General features: G+C 37.3%; 1 protein-coding gene across 1 annotated transcript in view; it reads right to left on the bottom strand.

Annotated features, from left to right (window-relative positions):
• The window catches only part of LOC137239663 (uncharacterized), a 118,551-nt gene extending 100,413 nt beyond the window's left edge, over positions 1 to 18,138 (bottom strand). Inside the window, exon 1 of the mRNA XM_067765218.1 lies at positions 18,065 to 18,138. Coding sequence (XP_067621319.1) covers positions 18,065 to 18,100 — 36 coding nt within the window. The 5' untranslated portion in view covers positions 18,101 to 18,138. The remainder of the gene's footprint in view (positions 1 to 18,064) is intronic.
• Between the last annotated feature and the right edge of the window lie 9,256 nt (positions 18,139 to 27,394).

Raw genomic sequence — 27,394 nt, forward strand, 5'->3', positions numbered from 1 at the left:
TGTCAGCTGGAGTCTTCCCACCCTCTTCAGCGCTGCTTGCGCTGAACCGTGGGCGCTGTGCTGACTCCTCTTTCCTTACAGCGCCCCCAAACCTGACGTCCGTCTAAGTCTATATGTCACTCAGCCATTTCTCCCCCGTGTTATCCTTCACCTACCGTAGCGCGCCCTAAGGCAAACCACACACCAAAATTATTTTTACCTCAGCCCTGCATTTCAATGAAGATCACGTAGTTCAAGGATACATTCTTCAGGTGTTTATTTACAAACAATTCTCTTAAACCTAGGTATGTTCTAGTCTAAGTAATCCTATCTCTATGATTAAAGCTCCAGAATAGATATTCACAAATAGGAATTTAATAAAAAAAATCCCAGAACTCGAACTCAGCAAAAGATTAAACTATAATAATCCAATCTAACTGTGTTTCTCCTAGTCTACTTAATTACAAGTCTTGAAGGCAAATTCAATTTATAATGTGTTTTAAAACCCAACAAAAAAATGTTAACACTAAAATATGTCTTAAAATATGACTTCTTTCACCTAGTCTTCGTATAGTTTAATTATAACCTAACTAACACACAAAAATTTACTTTAAATTCTTATTATCATCTATATATCGCCCCATCTTAATGTTTTCGTTCGCACAAGCAAACCTAACGAATCTAAAAGATACTATCTCTCTTAGCTTAACGCTAACGCAAAATTGAAAACTTTTATATGTGGAGGATTACTGACCTACCACAAATTTCATATGAAATTGCGGAAAGAGAAAAGAATAAAAAACTTGTTTTGAGAAAGAAATAAAATGTATAAGAAGAAAGGGAAATACGCTCAACGAGATCGCTTTTCTGGTGAGCTTATGTTTATGTATGTTTGTATAATACTTTTTTTTTCTCAGCTACAATGCATGCACATACATCTATTTTCTTGCCCTCGCTGCTAATCATTCAAAATTCATAGAATTAGGAGCGCCTAGCTTAATCTATGTGCATACATAAGCGCATATATGTTTTTACGTTTTGTATTTGCACTCAACTGGTCACTCCGTCGCTCTGCTACCGTCGCTCTTGAGCACCTGTTGCTGAAAAAAGTAACTCAAAACACATATGCTAATATACATACATACATACATAAAGGGAGCGTGATCACTACGCTCTATCACCTATCATTAACTTTGGGGTATTAGCTTGTGAGACTTGACACCATGTGGTCGAAATTATATGAACATAGCAGTAACGTGTCGTCTTACAAAAAAAATCGGAATAAGAAAAAGTTTAATAAAAAAAACCTTCCAAAAAAATTAAAAAAAGATAGAGGCGGCAAAACACAGGCGGTATGTATCTCTAATGTGCGGCTTGGAGCCGCGAAATCGGAAGGTCCAAAGGTATTTCTTTTCTAAACAGGGGTTGAATTATGCCCTAGCAATTATAAAGGCTAAGATCCCTAAAATGGGTCGAAAAATAGTTAAACCTAAAACATGTGCTTTGGCAAAAAAGCACAAAAAATTGCAATTAAAATAATGTGTATATGGGCTAGTAGCAAAGGCAAAGAAAACCCCACAACAAAATAGGGGTAAACACCAAAAATAGCGAAAATGAAAAAAAAGAAAGACGGAAAAAAAAATCTTACGAAATCGCTGGTGACGTGAAGTAATTAACTCCAGCGAGTGCAACAAAAAGCCAAAATCAAAGTGAAAATAACTTCAAAAGGATTTACATCGCACCTTTTACCTATATATCCGCAACAAAAAAATCGAAAAACGAAATCGAAAGAAAAATTTCAATATTTAAAAAAAGCAAAAAAAAAATGAATTACAAGAAGACTAAAAGCCTAGGTGCTTTTCTTCACCCCTTCTCCCTCAGCTACCTATACCTATTCAAAATCTCTATCTTCGTACGTATAAAATTAACCTTCTTTACAGCTATAAAATATTATATACAAATATAAAATAAAAACTTATAAAATAAACCGCTTCCTTGGGTGATTTTTGGACTGGACCGTCTCCCGGGGTTGGTGCCTCTAGTTCAAAATTTCCGCTTCCTGATGCGTGTCTGGCGAAATGAGTGTTGTTGTAATTGTTGCCGTCACCGACTTTAAAAAAAGGTGTGCCTCCTATGAGGTATTTGCTTTACGGCTGTATCTTATTGCCTGGTGTTGATTTTGTTGTTGCCGTCACCGACTTTAAAAAAGTTGTGCCTCCTATGAGGTATTTGCTCTACGGTATTGTATTACCTGGTGTTTTTTTTGTTTTTTTTTTGGGTGTTGTGCGAGGTGACAGTGGGCGCGTGCGGTACATGCCAGTGCGTCGTTCAGATGTTGTTGTTTGATGTTGTGCGAGTTGATGGCCCTTCCTTCCTCATGGATGGGATGTGAACTAAAACAACAAATACAAAGAAAAGGTCCTAATTAGGTTTATATAAATGTATATCCGCCTCTACTATACGCGGGCACACACAAACAAATTATTTTTTTTTTCTTTGTCTGCTTAGATTTCCGTTGCTTGCATCGACATAAGCCTGTCTAGCAGCAAGGGTTAAAGCAGTTGTGGGTCTCATTTTCCTTGCTTTAACGTTGGTGACTGGACAGGCCATGCCCCTGTTCGCAAGCCAAGGGAAACACCTAGCGACGAAGAGCACAGATACCACTTACCTTTATATCGGGCCTATAGCCGTGACAATACCTGGGGAGGATTCCCCTCACGCTCCTGGGGCTGCTCTGGGTAATTTTAGCGCTTCGCGTTTACTTATTTTACGCCCGCACTTTTAACGTGAATTTATACGCGCATTTAACTTTCACATTAAAAAAAACTTTTTTTTTCTTTTTTTGTACCATTGTATTTTCGTGTCACTACACTTCGCACTAGAACAGATTATTGAAACTTTGGCTCGTTGCCTTATCTTACTCCCTTTTATACCTACTGCTGGGGCATATAACGTTAAGTAAAAAACGGAAAATTTTAACAAAAATACAAAATACCTATCATATTTCCCGTATTCACTCGTACACAATCATACACCCACACACTCACACTAACTAGCCTTTAGATGTAAATCATACGTGGATTTTCTATAATGTTGCTAAGCCTTCTGCAACATTGTGTCTGCTGCAAACGTCGTGCTGCTAGCGCCCTTTGTTTCTGCCACCTGCAATAATACTGCTGCGTTTACCATGGACACATGTTGCCTCTCGTTTATGCCCGTGTGGTAAAAGGCTGGCGTTACAACGTCTACTCTGAACGTTTGATGGTTCTGTTCCCTTCCAGGTATTTAAGCTCCAATTTTAGAAGACGACTGCAGCGAACAACTGGAATGCCGAAGATAAAACTGCTGCATTGTTCGCGGCTTTAAAAGACCAGCTTCTGAGATATTACAGGTCATCCCAGAGTACGAACGTAACAGTTGTGAAGCATTGATGACCGTTGTAGAACGACGGTACGGAAGTGAACACAGGAAACAGATCTACCAAATAGAATTGCAAAACCGGTCCCAAAAAGCTAACGAGAGTTTGCCTCGGATCATCTAGCAAATGCGGACGCACCCGTGGAATACACCGAGAGGGTAAAAATCCAGAGCTTTATAAATGGCATACGGGACGTGGAAACGAAGCGAGCTACATACGCAAACCCAAAGTTAACATTCGCTGAAACAGCATCCCATGCACTGGCTCAGGAAACTGCCTCGCTTTTGAATAAGCCCGCATATGAAGTTCATCGCGTGGAAGTGGAAAGGCCAGACTGGGTAGACACAATTTTAGAAGCATTAAAAGAAACGCAGCAGAAAAACGATGGTGCCATCAAATGCTTTAAGTATGGAAAACCAGGGAACATTGCACGTTATTGCAGTACCAATCCAAAAAGTTCCAACAATGTGGGTGGCCGTAAACGCAGATCTGAAGGAGATGAGAAGATCTCCAAGTCCACTCAATCGTTAAACTAACGCGATTCAGCCTAAGGGGCGACAGATGACTCCCTCAATTGAAATCCCCATAATCTCTATCTCGCAAATTGGAAGAAGGTCAAGCAATCTTACTGTCGGAGGACATGTGGATGGAAAGGAACGTTTACTGACTGTTGATACGGCTGCATCTCATTCCATCATTCGATCAGATTTAGTCTACAAGAAGGTAAGACCATTGCTTGGAGCAAGATTACGTACAGGCACAGGAGAAGACACCAAGGTAAGTGGAGAAGTAACGTGTGAAGTAGCAATTGGGAACGTCACGGTACTACACAATTTTATAGTGGCAGCGATTGTTGATGAAATTATAATTGGAGGGAACTTCTTAATCGACCGAGGCATCAAGATCTATATGCAAAGCAAGACGATGCGATATAAGAACATGAATGTGCCACTTAATTTCGGCTACGAGAGAGGTTACAGCAGTAAACGAGTGCTGGTGGAAGAGAGTCAGCAAATACCACCAAAATCCGAAGCAGTCTTTTGAGCAAAGGTTGATGGAGATTGTGGGACAAACAAATTGTGGGTTGTCGAGGCAGCAAACAAATCAACACCAAATTTACTTGTAGGAAAAACCCTGACTATGACAAAACAAGATGGACATATTCCGGTAAGAATATTCAATGAGTTAAAGTCCCCAATCAAACTGACCAAAGGAGCTATATAGGGAAGTTGCCAAGAGGCTGATATAGTTATTAACTGTGAGCAGCTCCAGGAACACGTTTCAACGAGCACCACTGATCTTTCAAATGACATCACGGCATGGACGGAGAGGCTAGAGGAAGGCTATCAGAGTAAAGCAAAACAACTGCTCCTAAAGTACGCGAACATATTTGGCCAGGATGGCTCCAAGCCAGGCCGCACCAAAGTTGTAAAACATCAAATTGACACTGGAGATGCGAGGCCGATCCGTCAAGCTCTACGTAGTGTTCGACTGGTGAAGGGGGAAGTTGTGAGTCAAATCGTACAAGAAATGAGCGACAGCGGCATCACCGAACCATCAGCTAGTCCATGGATCTCACCGGTAGTACTTGTAACGAAGAACGATGGAATAATGAGGTTTTGCGTGGACTACCGGAAGTTGAACACTCTGGACTCGCTATCTGGTACGAAAGGGTTTTCCACACTGGACTTGAAAAGCGGCTACTGGCAAGTGGAAGTGAAGGAGGAAGACAAAGAGAAAACAGCCTTCAGTTTTTGTGATGGCCTTTGGCAATTTACAGTGATGCCTTTTGGACTATGTAACGCACCAGCTACTTTCGAGAGACTCTTGGATCAGGTATTGAAAGGACTACATTGGAAAACATGCTTGGTGTACCTGGACGACATCATCGTATTGGGAAAGAATTTGGAAGAACATCTGAAGAACTTGTAGGAGGTGGTCCCAAGAATAGCTGGTGCTGGTCTGAAACTTGGGCTGTGTACATATTACCGGCGATTTGTACCAAATTTTGCCAGCGTAGTCCATAGCCTCCACGAGCTAACAAGAAAAATTAAAGCTTTTGAATGGAAGAAGGAGTAAGAAGTGGCTTTCCAAGCATTGAAAGAGCGTTTGTTCACTGTCCAATGTTGGCATATCCGATTCCAGGAGCAACGTTTATTCTAGATACAATGCTAGAGGATATGCTATAGGAGGCGTTTTGTCACAACTTGTTGATGCAAAGGAGAAGGTAGTTGCATATTACAGAAGTGCAATGGGAAAACCAGAGAGGAACTACTGCGTTGCACGGAGAGAGCTGTTGGCATTGGTAGAGTGCATTAAACATTTTCACAAATACCTCTACGGCCAGGGATTCCGCGGCAGGACAGATCACGCAGCGTTGAAATGGCTTCTGCAGTTCCGTAATCCGGAAGGACAATTGGCATGGTGGATCGAGCGGCTACAAAGCTATGCCTTTGAGCATCGGAAAGGTAGTACCCATGGGAATGTCGATGCAATGTCATGAAGACCATGTAGTTTGGAATGCAAGCACTGTTCAAAGACCGAGGCTAAATAAGACATTATAGATGTCCGGCTAATGACTATAACATATATGGATGAATGGGACAAGGAACAAAAAGGAAGTGTTAGCTAGAAGATACAGATCTATCACATGTTATGCAAGGGCTCGAATGAAACGAAAGACCAAATAGAGAGGAGATATCAGCAGAGAGTCCCATTGTGAAGTCATATTGGTCACAGGGGAACAGTTTAGAATTGATATCCGGTTGCTTGCATCGAGTATGGGAGAGTGAGGATGGCCAATGCAAGAAGAAACTGATAGTTGTTCCCAGAAAGAGGATTCCTGATGTGCTCAGCGAGCTGCATAATGGTCCAAGCAGAGGTCTTCTTGGAATCACGATGACGCTCGAGGGAATTTCGAATCAGCTGTTTTCCAGGAAATGTGTAAATCATTGGGCATTCGAAAAACACGGACAACTGCATTGCATCCTTAGTCCGATGGTATGGTGGAACGATTCAATAGAACATTGGAAGGAAACTTAAGGAGAGTAGTGGACAAGTTCCATAAAGAGTGGGATACCCGCATACCATTATTCTTGATGGCTTACCGATCAGCAGTGCATGAGGCAACGGGCCAAACCCTTGCAGAAGTAATTTTTGGCAATAACCTTCGACTGCCAGCTGATTTGAAGTTTGGGATAGATGGCGATGCGGAGAGAAATGGCAAGAAATCCACTGGTGTCTTGGAAGAAGAGATGCGAGAGATACATGATCTTGTAAGGAAACGAACAAAGATTATGAGTGACAAGTTGAAAGCCAGATACGATAAAGCAATTAATTCGGAAGGTTTTGAGATTTGGTGCAGTTATACAACCCACAACGAAAAAAGGTTTGTCCCCGAAATTGCAGCGTAATTGGGAAGGCCCATACAAAGTTGTAAAACGGATCAACGATGTAGTGTACCGCATACAAACCATTGGCAAACCACAAACCAAAATGAAAGTCCAGGACAAACATACATACATAGGACAAACAGGACGGCAAATAAGAACGAGATTCAGAGAACATATTAGAGATTACAACAAAAAAATACGGAATCCAAACATTATACCCGAGTCTAACTTCGCGAATCACATGGTCGAAAATGAATGTTCCCCAACAAATATCAATAAAACAGTTAGGGTTCTTCACATACAAGAAAAGGGCCGACGTCTCAACGTACTCGAAAACATGGAAATCTACAAACAGAAAACATTCGACGGTAGAATAATAAACGAACAGATAAACACAATTTCTGACACAATATTCTAGCCTTTAAAACTTGTTTACAGGAAACAACTTAATCACACAGGTACAACAGACAAACACACAACAACAAATAAACACAAAACAATTAACACACCAAAACAAAAAACCGACAAAGAAGGTCAAACGACTAAAATCACAGATTTCTACCTACCCCAGTCAGCCACACAAATCGATTAGTAAACCATCCTCGGTTCTGAACGAACACACAGCACATACACATAAATAAATATACACAAGCATCAATTTGACAATACCTGCTCATATACCTACGAACTATAAATACAGGACAAATGACAACAACAGATCAGAACGAAAATCGACACTGATGATGGCACAACGCCGAAACCGGTTTGTCTCAAAACCAAATTTGACAAGGGATGACGGAAAATCGTTCCAATATACAAAATGAAAGTGGTTAATTTGGAAAGGCTGGCAGCGGTTAGATCGAGATATTTGTCTGATAGGCACCACTTAGGTGGAGGGCAGTGTGACGAATATTAGTGATACTAAGTGATACTCACATCACTAATCTGATACTAAGTAAATAAAGCCACAACTACAATAAAGCAAGCTGCCACACTTGTATGTACGTAAGCAAATTAATCATTATGTCTACACATATGTCCATACAAGCAGCGGAGAGAACGCACAAGCACATGCATATATATGAGATTCTCTCAAATGTAGGCAATCATCGTTGGAAGTATCACTCACTATTCACGCGCATATGGCTATGCTTCTGTAGTTATAGCTGAGAAATTTATAGCTGGTAAATAAGTAGTAAATTCTAGAAAGAGAAACGCCTAGAAATATGCCAATGAGGAAACCTAAGAGTATAAAGGCAACATCAGCTGAGGCACGACCAATCAGTTTGATTCAAGCAAGCTATAAGTCGTGAAGTATCAGTGTTATTGTGAAGTACTTTAATAAAGGCCATTTTGCATTATTGAATATTAGAGTTTTTTATTCAACAGTTAAGCGATACGAACGTCAGTAGAAGATTGGAAATAAGAGGAATACCACTAAAATTCGTTACAATATTTACGATTTGCGATTATATAAGCGCGATTAGCGCAGCAATTTGTACATAATTGTGAAGAGATTTAAAAAGATGTTGTGGATAAACAAATTTTGGCTAAATTTACGAAGCTTTCGAAAGTCTAAAGAACAATCTTTTGCTGAGTTCTGAATGAAAAATATGGTTAGTGATGGAACGATATTTCACTATCGGTGATTGCATCGCCGTGAATGAAAAATATCTGTAGTGATAGCTATTGCTATCCGCAAATCACATTGAAGATTGTGCATTCACGAGTTCAAAATTGCTTCGTTCTGCGCATCTACGTCACACTTGTCTGCTTCAGCGAATGGAAGAAAGAGAGAAGAATACAAGAGCTAAAGTAAAATGACGTAAAAATTGCTCATAAAAAACAGCTGAACTAATGTTTCCATGCGCAATGCGCCACCTTCTCTTATCCATCATGATTGATATCCAAATATATCAGTGATTGGCGATTTGACTTCATTCGATTCTTTTGAATGACAATCACCTCTGGCAGCATTTCGCCAATAGCGATATTTCTTAATGAAGCGATGGGTATTTCTTCACTCGCTTGTGTTTACTTTTAGCTAGTGTGCTCTTTCATGCGATGTTATTATGAATTGATGGTTTTATAAACAACGTTTTGATCTGGTTGGCTGCGAAAATTTGTTGTATTAATTATTAAAAATCCATTTTAATGCCGAGTGAAAGATGAGAGCAAATTATAGTAAAAAAAGAAGTGAAATGTGGCAATTTTTTGAGCCCATAAATGAAACGCATGCAAAGCCCGGTGATAATTGTAAAAGTCCCCGTTCATATAAATATTTTATGAAGTGTATAAAAGAGATTAAATTACTGAATTTGTTTGTTTTTAATTGCAAATTACGCCAAATATACTTGGGTTTTTAGATTTGTTCTAAGATTGGTTGCCTGTGTAATTCCTAAGTTAATACTTCTAGGTAATAGCCTTTAGCAGTTTTATAAAATTTGTGTTTTTGATGGAAAAATAAAAGAATTATAGAAATATATATCACTCGTCTTGTTGTAAAAAGATGTAACTCAAAATTTAAGTTATTACGCTAGCCTTAAGATATATAGATACATATGTCACCGGCAACCGTACTTGTTCTTGCATTACTCCATTATCGACAAAATGTATCTCAACCAGGTATCTGCGCGTGTTGCGCAACATTAGTGGAAGGAGGCCGACATGTACAGGTCTGAATGTGTGCATGCAAAAACAAAAAACGAATTCAACTGCACATGCGTGGGTGTGAATTGAGTGAAAGTGGTATGAAATTCCGTTTAGATACGAATGGGGGTATGCGCACGATCTAAATTAAGCTCAGAAGATCAGTGCAAAAGTTGGATCAAAAGTGCGTGGGCGTGCCGCGGAAAATTTAAAGTCAAGTGAAGAAAAAAAAAATCAATTTTTTTAAAATCTTCTATGTTCGGAAAACGGTCTCGATTCCGTTTAAAAAATAGCACAATTGTAAAGTATAACAATTTATTTCATTTTCATTTGAGAAAAAAATTCACTTTTAAAATTAAAGTTTAGAAAAATTTAAAAGCCGAACATCTTTCAATTTTATTTACACTTTCTTGTACTTTCAAAAAGAGTGAAGGTTCCCTTTTCCATAAACGGAAAATCGAGTAAAATCAATTTTGATAGCCTGGCCAAATAACGCAAAAGAAGTTGTTTTTCTTGCAGACATTAAATTCTGGAAAAAATTATTTTTTTTCTTGCACGGTAAAATTAAATTAATCCCTTAGTTCACATAAAATTCAGTTTATGTCATTTCACCTTAACTTGAACCTAAGCTGACTTAAAAAGTTTTTTTATTAAGCATAAATCGAAAAAAAAAAATTCTCTAAAATGCAGACCAAAATTAAATGAGAAGTAAAGGAAGAGAAAAAAAATTAATAATTAGTAGATAAAATAAAACTTTAGTGAATTTAGAAATTAAATTAAAGAATGTTGATTTAAAGTCGAAAATTAAATTAGTTAAAGAAACCTAAACTGCTGAATTTGTTAAAACTGGGCTTTTTTTTTTTTTTGATTGGAAGTAACAATTGACGATAAATTTAATTGAAAAAAAAAATATATATATATATATATATATACTCGTAAATAAACCGTATGTATGTCCGGAATTAATGTGAAGTGAAAATTGTAGTTAAATTAGATTAAAAATTAACTAAAGTTTGAAAAACTAAAATTTAAATTAGAAATTCAGATTGAAGTAAAATTGCTAGGAAAAAATTTAAAGTAGAATAAAATATTCAAAGAAATAAAACAAAAATTAAATTGAATTTATTTAAAAATTTGAAAAAAAAGGGAGTTAAATTTGCTTCAAAAAAAAGATTAAGGGAGGGAAGGCATTTAAAGATAGAATGTATTCAAAAATTAAAATATGTGAAATCTAAATGAAAAAAAATAAAAAATACGCAAACTAAATTAGGAACTTGTTTAAAACAAAATTAAATGAACATTTACGTCAAACACAGAGAGTATTATAAACTAAAGTTCAGGTCAAAATTTTAATTATGAAAAATGAAATGAGAATAAGGTTTAGTGAAAGGGGATCCAATTAAAGTAAGAAAGTGGCCGAGATAAAATAAGATTAAACATATTTAACATAAAATGAAAATGAATTTAAGAAAATAAAGATAGAACATTCGGTTTAAGTTTTTTTATTGCATGCACATATGAATGTAAGTCCATACATACTGCATGATATGCCAATTGGAATTGGAATGCTATGTGTAGGGTATGTCTGGACGTACACAAGTAAAGGCAAAAAGCAATAAAGGATCCGACTAGACCTACAATATACAGGCAATAAAAGGCATCTCGTTTTTTTTCTGTTTACTATCTTTATAGATTTTGTGGCAGGACCTGGGAAGGGCTAAAAACGTTCTTACCCGCATTGTCATAAATTTTCAATGGAACTAGTTAAATTGGAAAATTTTAAAATACATATGTACGTTCCAACGTCATATGTAGCGAAAGAGATTGCCGTGGAATGAGAGAAGGGAAAGAGAGAGATAATTCCAGACCAGAGCACGATCGTGGCCAGCAGGCAGAAGTATTAACTGAGCGAAAGCCAGCGCCCACGCCAACGCAACTTTCAACAGAGGAAGCCAGCCAACGTCAGCAGCAGCGACAGCGTCGCCACCAGCAGCAACGCCGACAGCAACACCAGCAACGTCACCACCACCAAATCTCAAGGAGAGCCGAGGGAACACATTTTTTTTTATTTTTTCCTCCTAACCATTTGTTAGTTTCAAAATTTTTTTAAGTATCACTATTTCTTTTCTTTTGTAAAGATTTCCTTTCTTTTCTTTTGCTAGGGACACGTGGTTTGCACAATTCTCGTTTTTTTTCGTTTTTGTTGGTTACACGTAAGCACATTTTTGTTGGCTTCTAAGCTAGCTTTCGGGTTTTAGTTTTTTTGGTATTTTCTTTGTCATTTTTTTCCTTTGTACATGGATTTCTTTGGGTTTCTTACGGTGTTCATACAATTTTTATTTCCACACACTTTCAAGTTCAAGCTACCAATATTAATTTTTTTTGTAATCAAATTTTTATGACACATGCTTTTTTCGTGTGATTTTTTTGTTCCTTTTGTACCTTTTGGCCGCACAATTTTGTGACCCACTCGACGCCCGCTTCCGCGAGTGAGTAAGCGTAGAGTCGATTGCAAAATTCCATTGAACCTTACTTAGGCAATGAACGTATGGTATTTGTACGAGTAAGAAGAGACATATGTATGTAAACTTTTCCTCCCTCACAGGACCCCCACAGCTTGAAGGCGCCTACAATGCTGATGTGCTGAGATCAGATGAGTGAGAAAATGAAGAAAAAAAAAAGAAAACAAAAATCACCATATTCTTCCCTTTACATATATACGTATGCAAGCATTGACCTATATATATACTTATGTACATAATACCTTAGCCTGGTCAGGAATTTGCATTAACTTTGGCTGTTTTGGTTTCCTTCTTTCCATGCATATATACATACCGATAGATTTTTTTACTGTTTATTGAAAGGAAAGATATGACAATGATTTCTTTGTAGAAGCAAAGTATCTTTCTAATACAGAGTACATTAGGGTCAGTACTGTTCATTCTCTTTTGTTTGAATTTTCTTGTATATTTTTTTTGCTCCAACCTTGAATGGTCGTTGAATTCATTGTAGAAGAATTATTTAAAAATTTCGATAATATTTTCTGTTTATATAGATACATTTTATTACTAACTAGAATTGTCAAAACATTTGCATTCCTTTTGTTCGCGATAACTTTTATATACGTAAATTTAAGCCTAGTGGTTAGAGTGTCATATACTTATTTAGTTTGCGAATTTAAAAGTTAAATAAAGAATGTGTATAACGTTGTCAAATTTGAAAGGTTGAAACTAAATTTAGTTCGATAATGGAAGGCTAACTTATCAACTCTTTGGTGTGGGTGTTGTTCCCGGAAGGAAGAGGGGAAGTGGGGGGAACAATGACGTGAAAGACCCTTAGACAGGTATTGGGGGCGCTGTAAGAATAGAGGAGTCAGCACAGCGCCTATGGCTTCGCGTAAGATCCGCGAAGAGGGTGGGTAGACTCCCCCTGACTCTGGACGGGCCTTCTTTCCTTTTTCTTCCATTTCCTACTTTCCCACTATTTATGTATTCTCCTCTAGGCATGAACCACTTTTTTTGTTTAGATAACTGCGGGTAAGGCAGGTGTGCAAAACCCCACCCCATTCGACGAGCTAGCAGGGGCTTGCAACCATGCCACATGCCACCTCCGCCTTACCATTAAAAGTGAGTTATCATAACAAAGTTTTTTGGGAGAATTCAATTCAAGTTGGCGGCCACCGTGGTGTGATGGTAGCGTGCTCCGCCTATCACACCGTATGCCCTGGGTTCAACTCCCGGGCAAAGCAACATCAAAATTTTAGAAATAAGATTTTTCAATTAGAAGAAAATTTTTCTAAGCGGGGTCGCCCCTCGGCAATGTCTGGCAAGCGCTCCGATTGTATTTCTGCCATGAAAAGCTCTCAGTGAAAACTCATCTGCCTTGCAGATGCCGTTCGGAGTCGGCATAAAACATGTAGGTCCCGTCCGGCCAATTTGTAGGGAAAAATCAAGAGGAGCACGACGCAAATTGGAAGAGAAGCTCGGCCTTAGATCTCTTCGGAGGTTATCGCGCCTTACATTTATTTTATTTTAATTCAAGTTTTGTCATATTATATGGTTGAATTCTCCGGCTAATTTCTAGGGCACTAAAGTGGGTGGCTAATTTACTTTTAAAAAAAATTTGTATAATAGTTTGAAGAATTTGCTATATTTTTGTTCTGCATTTTTCATTTAAAATTAATTCACTTTACTATAAAAACATTATGCAGTAAGATACAACTTTCAGAATAAATTCATACGGAGTATTTCTGAATACATCGGTGTAGTATAAAAATAATAGTAAATAAATCATGTTTTTATGGTCTCACATATACAGATTAATATCGGATTGATTCATATTACATTTAAAAATCAAAGCATTTTCAATTAGCAAAATTTATAAAACAAAGATGCATAGACATTTATTTCCGCTAGTTTCATCTCATTGAGTGTAATACGAGACTGAACATAATGTCGTCAGCCAGTTAATAATATTGTATCATAATATCTCAAAAAAATTTGAATTTCACATTATATCAGTTTACAATAAAAGGTACATATTTTTTCCTTTTTATTCCAATTTTGGTTCATATATTCTGTATACTAAACTAAATTAATGTATAACATTCAATCTACTCCGGTAAACAAACTTGAACATTCCTTTTTTTATATCCAAGTATACAAATTGCAGATTCGCTTATTAAAAATAAATTAAAGCGATCGCTATAGCTATAAAAAAAGCCGCGATTCAAAAATAGCCATCACTATTTTCACTGATACTTCAAAATAACTGTATCGGCCATCACTAAATATGATGCATTTTTGCGCTTTATTAATAGTTATATAGAAATTGTTGAAATTAATTCAGTTAGCGTTTTAGTTAATAAATGTGGAAAAGTGGGAAAGCAAGAAAGCGTTTTTATATCTTTTCGTGCAGCGTACGAGTCTGAATTGCTAACTGATTTCCCAAAGAACGCTTCGGTTAATTCAAACGCGCTTACATTTTTTGGCACGGTTGCATTTTTGAGTATTAATTCAGATAAGTTGTAATGTTTGGTATAAGTGGTAAGATAATTCAAACTCAGTTTTAAAGTAATTGACAATCAGTTTCATTTAAATCAAATTTTAAATACTGTAGCGGTCTTCAGGAATATTTCCGAGCATTCGGTGGTTTAAGCAGTAACAAATACCAATGCACAGTTTACTACCAAAACTGATATTGCTATGCCAGGAATGGCTGCAACACCATCCCATCATTTTTCGCTTGACCAGTGGGTGCTAGTGCATCTGGCGAAGTATAGAAACAAGTGGAACTAATCCGGGTGTTGAAACTATGGCATGTGGAAGATGGGCTTGAAGTGTATGGAAGGAAGCGCATAAATCTCGAAGAATTTGATGCAGCCGTTCCTAAATTCAATGGCGACAATCACTACAACGTAAATAAGTGGCTTATGCAACTTGAAGAATTACAATGACCGAAGCAATTGATCAAAATTCGGGCAATATAACCTGCCCAAAACCACAAAGACCTGCAGGATCATACTTCATTTGCCATCAGATGGACCACATTCATAATAATTGACCTAAGAATCCATCTGCTGCTGTAGGAGAAGTTTCTGAAGACATACTTGACTAACGTTGCCAAATGTCCCGTATTGGCTTGGACTTCCCTTTTTTTTCATAAATTTTAAAGGGTCCCGCCGGGAAATATTTTGTCCCGGCATTTTTACAATATGAAATTTAATTAACGAAACGTGGCCTTATTTGGCGGCTTCATTGTATTCAGGTCTTTAGCATATTGCATGCAACTCTGTAAAAAAGAAAAATTCATTCCTTCTGTGGTTCTGAATATTGTCAATGTTTGACATTTCTCAAACTTAAATATTCATTTTGCCAAGTGTTTTGTTTTAAAAAAACTTTTGCAAAATCAATCCATGGACTATTGATTTCGCATTCAATAGAGTAAACATATTAACTTATAGTCTGTTGCATAATAATATTAATTTACATATGTGTGTTCATCCTTTGCTTACTTCTTGGGACTAAATTCTTGGAGCAAACTGATTAACGGTAAGTAAATATGTGTTTTAATGTGTTATTTAAACATCGATATATTCTTTTAGGTGGTAATCAGCGCTTCGGAAAATAATCAGTCTGATGTTGATGCATCACTTCCGAAAAGGTCAAAAAGGCTTACCCGACACAATTATAAGTGGGAAAGTGGCTACTGCCAGTAAGAGACAATATTTATAAGGCACATTGCCGCCTTTTAAAAAGGGAGTATAATTGTGGTTATGGCGGTATACACGATCTCAGACAACATTCACTTAAAAAGATCCATACTGATATGGCGAGTGCTGCTGTAGCCAACGTTATTGAGAAACTTTTTAATCAGCAGGACGGAACCGTTTCCAAGTTTAATGAGGAGGTTTCTGCTGCAGAAGTATACTCCGTTTATCATACTATAAAGCAGGGATGGGCCTATTTTCGACTCCTAAATCAGTTTCAGTGCCGGCGAGTGCAAGGTGAGACGTTTGTGTGTTTTTGGGGTGTTAGGGAAGTAAAAAAATACATTGAAAATATCGCACGCTTCGTCTCAAACGATATTCATCGCAAGAAGTAGAACTGGATTTCGATTCCATTCTTAATCGATTTAATCGATCTGTTTTTTAGAAATGTAGAATCGGTTGTAAAAAAATCACTCAATTCTTTAGGCATCGAAGTTTTCATCACTAGGGGGACCCATGAAAGCATATAAACTTATAAGGTGTAAAATTATATCCATTTACACACGCGGTTATATGAACGCACCTAGTAATACTCTTGATAAACTTGATTGTTTTTCAGTTGTATTATTGCCAAACAAAATTTTTTTGATTGTTATACAAATTAAAAAATTCCAAGATTAAGTCAAAAATCAAAACTAAAACGCCTTTACTTGCTGATGTTGGAGATTTCTGATGAAAATGCCTGCTGTAATGTCTGTAAGGTTGCATTCCTTTGAGTTTACCGCGTTTGCGGTAAATTTATACAAATTGTGTAAATGATTTTTCATACAAAATTTGACAGCTCGTATACGCACTAGATAAATTTATACGTTTACACACTTTATAAGGCATTTATACGGTTACATGAGTCCCCCTACTATCTGCTTTACGAACTCTTGGGAAAATACAATCATACTCTGTAATTTTGGCGGCCACCGTGGTGTAATGGTAGCGTGCTCCGCCTACCACACCGTATGCCCTGGGTTCAAAATTTTAGAAATAAGGTTTTTCAATTAGAAGAAATATTTTCTAAGCGGGGTCGCCCCTCGGCAGTGTTTGGCAAGCGCTCCGGTTGTATTTCTGTCATGAAAAGCTCTCAGTGAAAACTCATATGCCTTGCAGATGCCGTTCGGAGTCGGCATAAAACATGTAGGTCCCTCCGTCCAATTTATAGGGAAAATCAAGAGGACCACGACGCAAATTGAAAGAGAAGCTTGGCCTTAGATCTCTTCGGAGGTTATCGCGCCTTTTATAAATTTAGCGTTTTGGTGGCTTCGAGAGAAATATGAAGAAATTTCTGCGCACTTCTGGTAAGCAATATATTGAAACTGTGTTTATCTATTTTATGGTATGATCATATATGTAATACTCCTACATATATTGCTAATATAGGTTGGGTACACTTACAAAGATCAGAGTGCCCATATATTGCTGTTTAATTTTTTTGTTTTAGTAATCAAAAATCGAATGTACCCAAATTTAAATTTTTTCTTCTCACACTTATGCACAAAAATTTCGTTGGCAGTCTTTTTTTAATTTTGAATTCAAAACTCATTGCGAGCATATTGTACTAGCAATATAGGAGTATTACATATGTATATGGGTATGATACTGTGCTCAGTACGAAATGAAAACTAATTAATTAAACATTTTTAGATTCTAGTAAGCGAGTTGAGTTTGAAAGTGACTCTGAAGAGGAATTCAATCTTATAAATAATCCAAATACTTGCATATCTATTGCCTGGAAGTACTTTAGTCAAGTGCAAGGCAATTCGGCGAAATGCAAATCGTGCGGAAAAAAATACAAAACAGGTGGAAATACAACCAATTTGGTAAATCACTTGAAGCGGTCACATCCAACGTTGATGGAAATGCCTTCACCAACAGCTCCGAAAGAATCCTTTCTTGAACCTAATAACACCAACATAAGGAAGCCTCAGGCTGTAGACGAGCGAAAAAAAACAACTGTATAATGCTTTGATTAGAATGATTGCCACAGATATGCAACCCTTTAGGATTTTCTAAGATAACGGGTTCAGATCATTTACACGATGCTTGGATCCCCGGTACGTTTTGCCTTCACGAGTAACATTAAGAACACACAAATATGTACTCAAGTATGAGAATAAAACTCCAAAGCATACTTAATAGCATCAAATACTGTGCAGTAACAACGGACGGTTGGACGTCACGCTAAACATATGTCGTTTCTAATGCCATAAACGAAGCGAGAACATTATATTGTAGTAGTAAGTATTAAGGAAGAAAATGTATTGGTTAATGTTCCCAAGGTTGGTTTCCCTACATTTTGAAATAAAAGATTCAAAAAAGCGCAAAAAGTATGACATTTCGGTATATATACTATACTAATTATCTCACTCCCATGAAAGGATCAAGTGAAGACCCATGTGGCATTACTTGATGCTTCCAATTCCAGAAACTGTCCTGCTTTATTTGTCGGGAAAAATCGAGTAAATGATTAAGTATGTAAGCAAGTTCATTATTACAAAGAATAAGCAAAATTTAAATAAACTTTGTTCCTTTCGATTTAATCGATTAAATCGATTTTTTTCTAGAATCGAATCGCAAAAATCGATTCTTAAAAGAATCGAATCGAATCCAGCTCTAGCAAGAATGTTTGCTTTGTTTATGACTAGCGCCGGTAAAGGCTAGTTTATCCTAAAACGCTTAATAATTTGAACATAATAAGAGCCGTGGCAGCTCTATTTTCCACATAGCTTGGTGACTGTGCAGTCACAGTTGTATAAGGCCAAATACTCTCTCTTTATCAATCTTATGTGTGTTTGTATATTATTCTCTTCCTGTGTTCTTTGCCCCACATACCTGGGCTCGAATTGCATATTCCGTGATCGAAACGGCAATCGTACGAATAAAGATTACGTGACTGATCGTACGAATGGCAATATTGGTATTATGAGGTACGTTCAGTAACGTATCGTAATTTATGACAGGCAGTAATAGATTGAATGGTGATTTGTAACAGATATTTTGACAGTTAAATGTCATATTCTAATTGTAAATAAGAAAAATTATTTATTTACATTGTGGAATAAATTCCTAAGCAACTTTTAAAAGGAAAAAAGGGGAAAAGAAGTGCTTACGAAGAAATTAACACAGGTAATTCTAGTGATGAGTGCACAATTAAAAATAAATATAAACAAGTAAGGAAGGCTAAGTTCGGGTGTAACCGAACATTACATACTCAGTTGAGAGCTATGGAGACAAAATAAGGGAAAACCACCATGTAGGAAAATGAAACTAGGGTAACCCTGGAATGTGTTTGTATGACATGTATATCAAATGGAAGGTATTAAAGAGTATTTAAAGAGGGAGTGGGCCATAGTTCTATAGATGGACGCCATTTGGGGATATCGCCATAATATTATTTGTTTTTTACGATATGGGTATCAAATGAAAGGTGTTAATGAGTATTTTAAAAGGGCGTGGGCTTAGTTCTATATGCGGACGCCTTTTCGAGATATCGCCATAAAGGTGGACCAGGGGTGACTCTAGAATTTGTTTGTACGATATGGGTGCCAAATGAAAGGTGTTAATGAGCATTTTAAATGGGAGTGGGCCTTAGTTCTACAGGTGGACGCCTTTTCGAGATATCGCCATAAAGGTGGACCAGGGGTGACTCTAGAATGCGTTTGTACAATATGGGTATCAAACGAAAGGTGTTAATGAATATTTTAAAAGGGAGTGGGCCTTAGTTCTATAGGTGGACGCCTTTTCGAGATATCGCCATAAAGGGGGCCAGGGGTGACTCTAGAATTTGTTTGTACGATATGGGTGTAAAATGAAAGGTGTTAATGAGTATTTCAAATGGGAGTGGGCCTTAGTTCTATAGGTGGACGCCTTTTCGGGATATCGCCATAAAGGTGGACCAAGGGTGATTGCGTTTGTACAATATGGGTATCAAACGAAAGGTGTTAAAGAGTATTTTAAAAGGGAGTGGGCCTTCGTTCTATGGGCGGACGCCTTTTCGAGTATCGCCATAAAGGTTGACCAGGGGTGACTCTAGAATGCGTTTGTACAATATGGGTATCAAACGAAAGGTGCTAATGAGTATTTTAAAAGGGAGTGGGCCTTAGTTCTATAGGTGGACACCTTTTCGAGATATCGTTATAAAGGTGGACCAGGGTTGACTCTAGAATGTGTTTGTACGATAAGGGTATGAAATGAATGGTGTTAATGAGTATTTTAAAAGGGAGTGGGCCTTAGTTCTATATGTGGACGCTTTTTCCAGATATCGCCATATAGGTGGACCAGAGGTGACTCTAGAATGTGTTTGTACGATATGGGTATCAAATTAAAGGTATTAATGAGGGTTTTAAAAGGGAGTGGCCCTTAGTTGTATATGTGAAGGCGTTTTCGAGATATCGACCTAAATGTGGACCAGGGTGACCCAGAACATCATCTGTCGGGTACCGCTAATTTATTTATATATGTAATACAACGAACAGTATTCCTGCCAAGATTACAAGGGCTTTTGATTTCGGCTTTCCGAACTTTTTCATTTTCTTCTACTTAATATAGTAGGTGTCACACCCATTTTACAAAGTTTTTTCTAAAGTTATTTTTTGCGTCAATAAACCAATCAAATTACCTTGTTTCATCCCTTTTTTCGTATTTGGTATAGAATTATGGCATTTTTTTCATTTTTCGTAATTTTCGATTTCGAAAAAGTGGGCGCGGTTATGGTCGGATTTCGTCCATTTTTGTACCAAGATAAAGTGAGTTCAGATAAGTACGTGGACTAAGTTTAGTAAAGATATATCGGTTTTTGCTCAAGTTATCGTGTTAACGGCCGAGGGGAAGGACAGACGGTCGATTGTGCATAAAAACTGGGCGTGGCTTCATTCGCCCATTTTCACAGAAAATAATTACCGTCATAGAATATATGCCCCTACCAAATTTCAGAAAGATTGGTAAATTTTTGTTCGACTTATGGCATTAAAAGTATTCTAGACAAACTAAATGAAAAAGGGCAGAGCCACGCCCATTTTGAAATTTTCTTTTATTTCTGTATTTTGTTTCACCATATCATTACTGGAGTTGAATGTTGACATAATTTACTTATATACAGTAAAAATATTCAATTTTTCGTTAAAATTTTACTTTTAAAAAACATTTTTTTTTAAAGTGGGCGTGTTCTTCATCCGATTTTTCTAATTTTCATTTAGCACATATACAGTAATAGTAGCAACGTTCCTGCCAAATTTCATCATGATATCTACAATGACTGCCAAATTACAACTTGCAAAAATTTGAAATTACCTTCTTTTAAAAGTGGGCGGTGCCACGCCCATTGTCCAAATTTTACTAATTTTCTATTCTGCGTCATAAGGTCAACCCACCTACCAAGTTTCATCGCTTTATCCATCTTTGGCAATGAATTATCGCATTTTTTCAGTTTTTCGAAATTTTCGATATCGAAAAAGTGGGCGTGGTTATAGTCCGATATCGCTCATTTTAAATAGCGATCTGGGATGAGTGCCCAGGAACCTACATACCAAATTTCATCAAGATACCTCAAAATTTACTCAAGTTATCGTGTTAACGGACAGACGGACGGGCATGGCTCAATCAAATTTTTTTTCGATACTGATGATTTTGATATATGGAAGTCTATATCTATCGCGATTCCTTTATACCTGTACAACCAACCGTTATGCAATCAAAGTTAATATACTCTGTGAGCTCTGCTCAACTTAGCCAAAACTAAAGTTTTCATTTTACTGATGCTTCTAGTTTTTGCTCGGACCAATTTTAATTTACTTAAACCTAATGAATTCAATAAAGTAATATTGGTCGAAATCGTTAATGGTGCACGAATGGAATTTTAGCCCAATTCTATACGGCAGTATGACACATTCACCATTAAAATAATAAAACAACTTGTGCTAATCTCAAAGGCAAATTTGTCAGCTTCCGTTTTCAGATTCGCGATCATGGATCTAAAACGAGTCTTTTCACACCCTTCTCAATATTTTAGGAGGTGTAATAAGAGTGTATGCTGTCGTATAGAATTACCGGAACGAACAGACAATTGTACCTGCGGGAAGATTCCAATCTGTGCCGCTTACGCTGGAATACATTCCCCTAATGCATATAATAAAGATATATGTACTCTTTGTTATATGTAATTTGTATATGTAACAATTTGCAACAGGGGTCGACTGCTAATACTCGTCAAACAATATCGGAAATGGCGTCAAACAACATGTTGTTCACGTAAAAAAATGTGTATAAAGGGGTTTTGCACGGCTTTAATATTGACCCCAAACAGGTGTAACACCTGCCGGGGTAGTATTGTATAAGCGCGGCCGAATCCCGCCCATGCATATAGGTGTGCAATATAGGTAATTTTTCGGTTTTTCGTGAATATCTTTTGATAGACTCAAAATATGTCTTTTCCGCCTTCTGATCAATGATAGAGGGGTCAAGGTGCATCATTTTCCACCTCACGATATATTTGAAAGTATATTAGCAGCCATCCCTCTTGTAAATTATTCGTTATTGTAATAAAGATGGCAACAATTTGGTAATCCTATACGACAGCATGACACTACTAATACGCGTCCAAAAATATCGACAGAGCTGTCAAAAAACGCGTATTGACATCAGTATTAATAATCCGAACCCGGAAAAGAAAAATTTTATCTCTGTCCGGAGATATTTGCAAAAAAAAATTGTGAACATAAGTGTTACGCGCGGATATAGTTTTGGTGTCCAAACCGGTGTTGGGTAATTTTTTATAAGCGGGGCCGAAGGCCGCCAATGCGGAAAGGTGTTCTGCGCAAAAATACTGTGGATCCCACCCCCGGTTTCGGAGGGACCCGTGGGTAATTTTTCGGTTTTTCGTTAATATCTTTTGAACGACTTAAAATTTGTCTTTTCCGGCTTCGGATTATTAATACTGATATCAAGACGCGTCGCTTGACACCTCTGCCGATATTTTTGGACGCATATTAGCAGTGTCATGATGTCGTATAAATCTACCAACAATTTTTATAAGGTGTTCGAAGAACCGGTACTCTAGGCTTCCTTTACGTGGTTGTTGTTGTTGTAGCAGTGATTCGCCGCATCCACTAGGTGCGACCACTCACAAATTGTCATCAATAAGCTCTAACGGTAGTCCTAGGAAACTTGCAGTTTCGACAGGGGTGGAGCAGCAGAGTGAGGGGTGTTAGAGGCGTTGGTTCCACATTGCAATCAAATAGAACATCTATTGTCATGTAGGGTAACATGTAGGGAGACACTGCAAGCAGGGTATACATTATTAATGTCGGGGTTGAATCTGGATAGTTCAATATGTTACAGTATTCAATTGAAGTTGAGCCAGGGAGTGTGCTTCCTCTTCTTTGAGTTCTGGGTATTTTTCCTTAAGAACTGGGCTCGCCGGACAATTCCTGGCATAGAGGTCCGACGCCTGTTTGTGTAAATCACTGAGGATCTGCTTGTGCTTTTTTGCTTCATACGGTTGTATTCTCAGGTGCTGTATTTCCTCATAATGCTTGCGGAGATGACTTCATAAGCCCCTGGCGGTGTGGCCTCTTCAATCAGATGTCTGTTGAGATTGATATTCAACAGAAACAGTTTGTTCAGTATTTCATTTCTGTGCCTAATGGGGGAGTACTCTCGCCTCATTGTTTAGGTGGTGTTCTGGGGACATAAGAAGACAGCCCGTTGCGGTTCTGAGGGCAGTGATTTGCCAGGCCTGTATTTTCTTCCAGTGAGTAACACTTAGGCTGGGCGACCATATCGGGGACGCGTAGCATGCAAACGGCCTACCAATTGTTTTGTAAGTGGTAATAAGCGCTTTTTGTCTTTACCCCAAGTGATGTCGGTAAGAGATTTTAAGATTTTATTATGACGCTATATATATTAGGAACAATTGCAGTTGCATTCTTCCCAAATTTTTGGGTGTAAGGCACCCGGTAACGTAATGCCATCATCGTGGATGTTGAATGTGGTCCACATTTGGCGCGTCCATGTTGTAAATAAGGTCGCCGATACTTTGGTCGGTGACAATATCAGGTTTGGCAAGGCGAAATATCTGGAGAGATCAATGTGTGGGCCTGGGCCTGTGGTCATTATTGTGCAAGTGCGGATAGGACACCACCCTGTGCTACTCCTTGTTTAATTCTTCTGGGTTTAGATGTTATGTTCCTGACGTGCACCGATGCTTGCCGACCAGACATAATTTGCGGTCAACCTTTTGAACCTTGGAAGAAGAGAGGACCCTTCCAGGTCTTGCAGTAACGTGCCGTAGTTGACCGTCTTTATCTAGTAGAACGCTATTTCGCCTTTTTGTCCGTCTGTAGATCAGAATGCCATGGGATCGTGATGGGCCCTGCCTAGGATTATGCAATTTTCTCCGGTGAGTAGTGCGCTGATTTCAGGTGACAGGAGGGATGCAGATGTTGATAATTTCTAGTTTTTGTTATAACAGTACTTCACCCTAACCAATAAGCTCTATCACTCGAAGAAATACCAAGGAAACTAACGTTGTAGTTTTTTAGAGTTGAAAACATGGAGCCGGAACTACTTTTCTTTTTAGAAAGTTCCGACGAAGACGTGGATGGGCATGACCAGAAGGTTGTAAGACGGCAGCTAAGAGACAAAAGCAGTCCTCTTTCTTTGTCTGAAAATGCGTAAGTTCGTTATAATTTCACTATAACTTGAACATTTGCGAACTGTTACCGAATCGTTTATATAACTGGCTAATTTTTAGGTTCATTAAAAGGTTTAGTCTTAATAAAGCAGCATTTAATTATGTCCTGAGGAATACAAATTTCAATTTCCATTCCTCAGCAGCTGCACCGCCCATTCTCCAGTTGGCAGTAACGCTTTCATTTCTTGGAAGTGGCAGTTACCAGCGGGCGGTAGGGGACGATTACCTTATGGGAATGAGTCAAAGCTTGGTTTCAAAATTGAGCACCATGACTGAAATAGAAAGAAATCTATGTCCAGAATATATCCGTTTTACACTGGAGAGTTTGAGTGGCTGTATGGAATGGTTCTACGAGAAGTATAAGATACAACGAAGTCAGAAAATGAAATAAATTTTTTTGGATGCGCCAAAACTTTTCCCTCCTACAGTAATTGGATGTATTGACGGTACCCATATTGGCCTGCAGAAACCCAGCGAAAACGAACATATGTTTTTAATCGTAAGGTATTTCATAGTTAAATGTAATGATTGTAAGTTAAATATAAACTTCGAAGAATATAACGATCGAAGGAATTATTTTATCCGTATAAACACGTATCTTGCTGCAGATATGCGATCACCAATACAAAATTAATACAATAAATGCTAGATATGGAGGGGCTGCACATGATTCCTTTGTATGGAAGCAATCAGAACAAACAATAATGCTAGAAGAGAAATTTGAAATAAATTCTAACAATAATTCGTGGTTACTTGGTATGTATTTTTTAGTCAACTAGTATGAAGATTATATATGATAGGAACTATGGGCATTTATTCTCTACTTTCATTTAATTAGGTGATTCCGGCTATCTACTTGAACCTTGGTGTATAACCCCATACAGAAATCCTGCGGAGGGTTCAAGTGAGAGTGTATTTAATGCGGTTCACTCAAAAGCCAGATGTATGGTGGAGAGAACAATTGGTATTTACAAAGGGCGGTAGAAAATACTATGCAACGATAAGCGCGGAAGATATACCCCAAAAAAGGTGGCAATGTTTTCCAACGTTTGCTCAGCTCTACACAACATATGTATGGAATTTAAAGTCCCTTTTAACCAACCAAGTGTAACTGCCAATGATGTTGCTGTGAATGATATTGATATAGGCGAGCACACACAAATTATAAGAATTGGTCAAAACATTCGAAACCAAATAAAGCAATCCCTTCTTTATTAAAATACAAATGGCCAATCACAAAAGTTAATATACAGGCGTCTTGTCTGAAGTTCTTAGCAAGTTTGGCCTAAGATGAAATATTTTGGCATTTTTTTTTCAAAAAAGTGTGTCAATTACACATAATATAGGCAACGTAAGTTGAGAACTTACTTGGAGTGGCTCTGGCACAAGCTTTACAGCAATTTGCTCCAGACGTTTTTACAGGTAAGTGTAAGAAATTCAGGAGAAATAACTAAATAAACTATAATAATCCTTTTATGTTTACAGATTCTTGGTTGTCCAAAATAAGCACAGGAATAAATTGGCGCTTGAGGATGATCAATTTAAAGAAAGTTATTGAAGGTGTACATGATTATTACAGCGATGTATTAAGTTATTCATTAGCAGATTTTCCTCAACTTGATGCTCAGCGTATTTCCGAAAAATGTGATCCTGCGTTCCTGCTCGAGCGTTTTTTACAGCTTATACTAGGTTGCGCAGTAAATTGTGCTGCCAAGCAGATTATATACGACAAATAACGTGCTTAGTGGAATCACTTCAAGCTAATATAATGCGAGCACTGCAAAATCTTAAGTCAACTTGGCATGGAGAGTGTTCATCTCGTAGTTCGTCAAGTATAGCTAATTTCGATTATAAAATATTGCAGGAAGAAAGAGATGCTTTGGCTCAAAAGTGTTTTGAATCTGATAAAAAGGTATTTGGTGGAATTGAGTTTTAATTAAAAAATGTTATTTTTTTAAATTTCATGTTTTACAGATTTTATTACTCATAGAAGAAAAATCTAAAATACAACAAGAGCTTAATAAACCACAGGATGAAGTTCATCGGTTGGAAAATACAACTGCTCAAATTGGTATTGATCGTGTATCACTGGGTCCAGTTCAAGCTGGTTCTGTACGTTATTGTGACCTTCGTCTATAGCTCGATCGAATGAAAGAAGACCTTATACAATCAGATGCTGCACGAGAGGACCTGAAATTTAAGGTTCAGCAGCAAGAAAAGGAAATTCAAACAATAAAACAGCGTAATGACGATCTGATAGTAAATATCCTCCATATTTATAATGCAACCAAAGATTTGCTATTTTCATTCACGTATTAATTTTATCTTTTTTCATTAAAGAAAAACACTTCTGAGTTAATACAGCTTAAAGATGAAGTTGACGTGCTTAGAGAATCCAACGATAAATTGAAAGAGTGCGAAATCGAAATGGAAACATATAAGAAAAAATTCGTGGAATTTGTAAACTTTAAACTGGCTTAATCTTATTATATATTGACATATAACTTTATAAAAAATAACGAAAATAATTTAAGTGAAACGAAATTAGCTGCGAAGGTTTTAAAGGCGCCACCCCGTGTTTCCAAGAAAAAAAGTTGGGGTCTTCCCACCTCTTGTATACTAACATAACGCCAGCTTTCATCGTGCCAAATATTTTACTTGTTGTTAACATTTCAATCTGTAAAAAATCTATTGGTTAGGGCCTTTGTGAATTAAGCTAACGATATGCACTTGTAAGATAACAGATAAAAAGAATAACAATTTTTATCAGAATTTTTTTTATTTATTAGCTAAAATCATTACATGATTTGTATAACTAAATTTATAGTATTTAAAAATAACTATACTAAAAAAAAATTTGACTGGAGTTCAATAAATTTTTTTGTATCCAATAAATGTATATATATATTTATATAATAAATACTATCCCTTAAAACTATGGAAATTTTTTCCTTCAAGATTTAAATAAGGTTCAACATTTTAATTTCAGTTCTTATATACATACGTCC

This window comes from Eurosta solidaginis, chromosome 1 (genome assembly GCF_040869045.1).
Source record: "Eurosta solidaginis isolate ZX-2024a chromosome 1, ASM4086904v1, whole genome shotgun sequence".
NCBI lineage: Eukaryota > Metazoa > Arthropoda > Insecta > Diptera > Tephritidae > Eurosta > Eurosta solidaginis.